This window comes from Aplysia californica, unplaced genomic scaffold (assembly GCF_000002075.1).
Source record: "Aplysia californica isolate F4 #8 unplaced genomic scaffold, AplCal3.0 scaffold00147, whole genome shotgun sequence".
NCBI classification, from domain to species: Eukaryota; Metazoa; Mollusca; class Gastropoda; order Aplysiida; family Aplysiidae; genus Aplysia; species Aplysia californica.
This window is the reverse complement of record NW_004797417.1, coordinates 888,168-892,783: the sequence shown is the minus strand read 5'-3', so window position 1 is coordinate 892,783 and position 4,616 is coordinate 888,168. Positions and strand designations below refer to the sequence as shown.

Below are 4,616 nucleotides of genomic sequence, written 5' to 3'. Positions count from 1 at the left end.
ACCGAATGTTCCATCTGCTCTAGCAAAATCATTATTTTGAGTCGTTATCAAGATATTCAAAGCATTGCATTCGAGAAAGCTTGACATAATATTGTGTAAAACTCAACATTTTTTTACGACTCAGCAGATAAAACTTTATAATTCTGAGGTAGCAAGATGTTTACCCAACATTCGTTAAAGAACCTTTTTTATTTGCTTTTAGATATAGTGGTAATTTTTTAATAACCTTTGAACTGAGTCCCCCTTTTGCTTGTGATTGGTTAAAATAATATGTACACTCAACATGACCTTTGCCTGGCTGTCGCTTCTTCGTTAGTAACACTTATTATTGATAACATAATATGTATTAGAAAAAAAAAAAACATCAACGGTAACATGGTAAGACTGAATCAAAAGTATGATGTTGGCTTTTGAGAGCCTTCGTATTTCAACACCTTGTAGAAAACCACATGAAGCAACCTGTTGGAGGAAGTCACCTCAACTTCAATAATAAACTATGATAATCTTTAAGACTCTTTTTTTGTAAGTGTTTTACTGCGCTCGCAACAGCTATAAGGTCATATGAGCGCGCAGAACATATGAACCCTTTTCAGTTGTTAGGAATTATTTTAAATTTTCCCCGCTTGCCGGCCAAAGCCTATTCTTATCAATTTTGGACCACAGGGATCTTTAACGTGCGCAACTTGCACACAGGACTTCGGAGATGTTTCACCCTTATCCGAGAAGGATATGTGTCAGATCTTACCTTCCAAAGGATCAGGAGTGTGGCTGAAAGACAGCAGTAAGAAGGAGCCGTGAAGTAGCAATAGAAAGGCTGCAAAAATTGTCAAAAGCAAAGAGGAGGGGACAAAAGAGGTATGGAATGGGGGTAGAAAGTGGAGACGAAAGCAGACGAAAGAACATTGTTAGAGAGAAAGAAAGAAGGTAAAAGGAGAACATTTTGGAGAAGAAAATGTTCCATCGCTTTCCGGATTCGAACCTGGGACCTATTGAAAGAGAGGCGAAAAAAAGATTAACATTATCATAATAACAATAATCATAATCTTAATAATAATAATTCATTATTATTATTATCATCATCATTCTTCTTCTTCTTCTTCTTCTTCTTCTTCTTCTTCTTCTTCTTCTTCTTCTTTTTCTTCTTCTTCTTCTTGCCTTTTTTTTTCGTTTTTGTCCTGTATCCCTTTTTCGGGTACCATGTTGGTGTAATTATTCGTGTCAGAAAGTTGTTGGCTAAAAAATGTGAGTGAGTATGTACAATATTTAAAATAAAAATGGATCTATATGAGAATAATAATTTGAATATGAAGACGTATTATTATTGTTACAATTGTTATTGTTATTGTTATTGTTATTGCTATTGTTAGTACTATTATCATTATTTTAAAACAAAAATTTTAATATAATTATTATCACTGGCTTTTTGTGTTCTCTACAGGATCGCTCGGGACTACAGGGCGCACGTGCAACAAATCTTCTATGGGCACCGACGGTTGTGACATCATGTGTTGTGGGCGGGGCTACCACACACGCGTGGTGAAGCAACATTACAAGTGTGAGTGCAAGTTCCACTGGTGCTGCTTTGTACACTGCAAGGATTGTCAAAGGTGGGTGGAGCTACACACCTGCAAAGGCCCCGCCCCTCAGGGTCTCATTGGCTCCTGATATTACTGTTGGGTTGGGTGGAGCTACGCACGTGTGAAGGCTCCGCCCTTTAGATTTTCACAAGTTCTTCATTACAAGGGCGGAATCTCATGCGCTTTAGAACTCCACCCTCTCTCATCTCTGGGGGCGATCATAGCCTCTTGCTGTCCGGATTGGGGCTACTCGTGAACTTAGCCCCGCCCATCACGGCTTCACGGGCTCTTGGCTGACTTTATTTGAACTCTTGCAATAGCTGTTGTGGAGTAGTATTGACACATCAGTTGCTGTTATATTGTCAGTTATATTGACAGCTTTGTTTACTGCTTTTCATAAATTTGAGACGAGCTGACCACAGCCACCTGACAATGTTCCTTTAATGGGAGTAGATTTTTTTTTAAAGAAAAAAAAAAAAGAAGGACGTATGAATTTACCGCACCTTTGGATAAACGATAACGGTTACATCATATTTGATTTAATGATTTCTATAAAACATTCACAATAAATCTTTTCTGGATAAAATGATGTGGTGTGATGCCAGTCAATAACTGGAGTCATTGAGACTTACACTTTCTTGAACATGATAAAACTGTCGAATGGCACACTGGTCTACTTTGTCGAGTTTTGACAAAGTTGTGCCTAATTCGTACATGTGAATGTTGTAGACTTTTTCGTTAACAATCTATCATGACGCATCAACTTTGAATAGTCGGCTTTTAGAAGTGAATAATAATATCAATTTACCATGCAGTGTTATGGACTTGTTTTTTTATGATTCACTGAACCATGACAAGGTTTATCTTTGGCGTTCTTTTACTTTTACAGTTTTATTCTCTCATAATAATATACACTGTGTTCGAATCAATTGCTCTCTTGTGTTCTGACTGAGCCATTGTACCAGTAACAAATGAGCTCTAACACTGAACAAAGTATAAGGACTATAATGTCGTCAAAAGACATTATTGTAATATTACATTTGTTCGTCCCAATTTTTTTATAATGTTGTTTCCATGTTTTATTAGATTACATTTCTAAATGCAATTTTTAGAATAGTAATGCTCTTTATGTGCTGTATTAATTGCTGAATAAGTTTTGTTAAACATTTGTTCATTCACATTTTTAAATTTAAAAAAAGGAGTTTCAACTGGTTTACGGTGTCTAAAGGCGTCAGGGGAACGAGGTTGGAAAACCTTTCACAACACATAGCCTACTCCATAACATAACCGTGACTTGGGTGCATCGTAACGCCAGTGGCTGTCTTATACTATTATTATGAATTCGTCTTAACGGCTGTGTTTGGGGTCATATAAATACTATCTTTCCTTTAAGTAAGCTTATGAAACTCAGTCTTTAACGACGCTGATTGAAATGAAGTGTGGACTTTGTATTTTATCGAAGTTAAACGTATTGTTTTTACTCAACTACATTTCTAAACTCACAGAAAACTACTTAATGCCCTCAATAGCATTTCAATGATAAATCACATTACAACCAGCAAGTCTTATGTCTCGACTATAATAAAAATTGATTCGCGTTAGAATTCTGACAGAAGACGTATTATTATTCTATTCCTGTATAGAAATATTCTTGTAAAAAATCAATTGTGAATTTTTGTACAGCACCAAAAAGATTCACAGCACTCAATTAAAGTATTGTCTTGTCTTTGTACTTTAAGGAGAGGTAAAAATACACGCTCTGCATGCCAAAAAGAAGATGCGACCCCTATAAATACGGATATAACTCACTTGAGCATAATAAGCTCCGTCTCGCAGAAAAAGTTCACAGAGCGTCCCGCTTCTCGCACACATTTTGTATACGCATATGGCCTGCGTCACACACAGCTCACCAATGACACTTTTTAGTGGCAAAACTTGTCAAAAGAAATTAATTTTACAGTGAACACATTTTTGGTTCTCAAAACATGCGTTCAATGAACACAGTGTCCCGATCAGAAAAATTTATTACCGACTTAATTTAACAGTGATAATGTCCCAGCAGTAAAACGTTAAAAATCTATAGAAACCACCATTTGTATAATTTATTCAGGTGTTTTCTGGAATACAGCTAACAAGTGTTTACAAAAAGATTGAACTGTTAAGGCAAATTGATACTAGTCATTGTGCAAAAGGTGGAGAGTCAATGTTCGATAGCTTAATTTGAGAATAAGTTGCGTGGCGCATTTTTGACCGCACTATAATTATAGCTGGTTGGGTGGCTTAGAGAATTAGTTTTGGTTGTTTAATTTTGAATGTTGCTATTTAATTTGAAAAGCGCTGAACTTTTTGCATGACACAAAAAAGAGCTCTGGTGAAGCTCCGTTAGTTGATTCCCCTCCTCCCCTTGTTTTTGCTGCAAAAACGTAAAAAAGGAAAAAAGCCTGAAGACTTAGTCTCATCTCAAGAAGTTATTAAAAAAAGAAAAGAAAATATTATGTTCCATTGTTACTGAAATAACTTTTTCTCATGGTGTATTCGATTCAACTCTTAAGATTATACTACCTGACGTGTTTAGTGTATATACTTAGATCTACCACCCCTTTCTAATGTTTAAAAATAGAAAATTCTATCAGAAATTCATGCTTATCAATTCGAACTTCCCGTATTGATATTACCTCCAGTATGCACAGTGAGACACGCTAAATACCATTTTCCCTCATTTTCTTCAGAATGTGTATTATATTAACGCGAAAGTGACATTGTTCTATTTTAAAGACCAGCTTTATTCTTCGCTGAACTTTAAAAAAGCGTCATTAAAAATTACATCTAGCACGCAGTCATTAAAAAATCGAATTACTCTGTCTCTCTCTCTCTCTCTCTCTCTCTCTCTCTCTCTCTCTCTCTCTCTCTCTCTCTCTCTCTCTCTCTCTCTCTCTCTCTCACTCACTCTCTCTCTCTTTCTTTTTCGCTTTGTCTCTCTCTCTGTCCCTACCCCCCCCCCCTGTGTTTTAATCTTTCCTTTTCAGTAGATTTTTTGGG

General features: G+C 36.2%; 1 protein-coding gene across 2 annotated transcripts in view; it reads left to right on the top strand.

Moving 5' to 3' along the window:
- LOC100533350 (Wnt-2 protein precursor) overlaps nt 1–4,067 on the top strand; it is a 52,049-nt gene extending 47,982 nt beyond the window's left edge. The window contains exon 6 of one of the 2 annotated variants that reach the window (XM_035969462.1): nt 1,439–4,067. In XM_035969462.1, coding sequence (XP_035825355.1) covers nt 1,439–1,665 — 227 coding nt within the window. In that variant the 3' untranslated portion in view covers nt 1,666–4,067. 2 annotated transcript variants of the gene reach the window in all.
- The last annotated feature ends 549 nt before the right edge of the window (nt 4,068–4,616 follow it).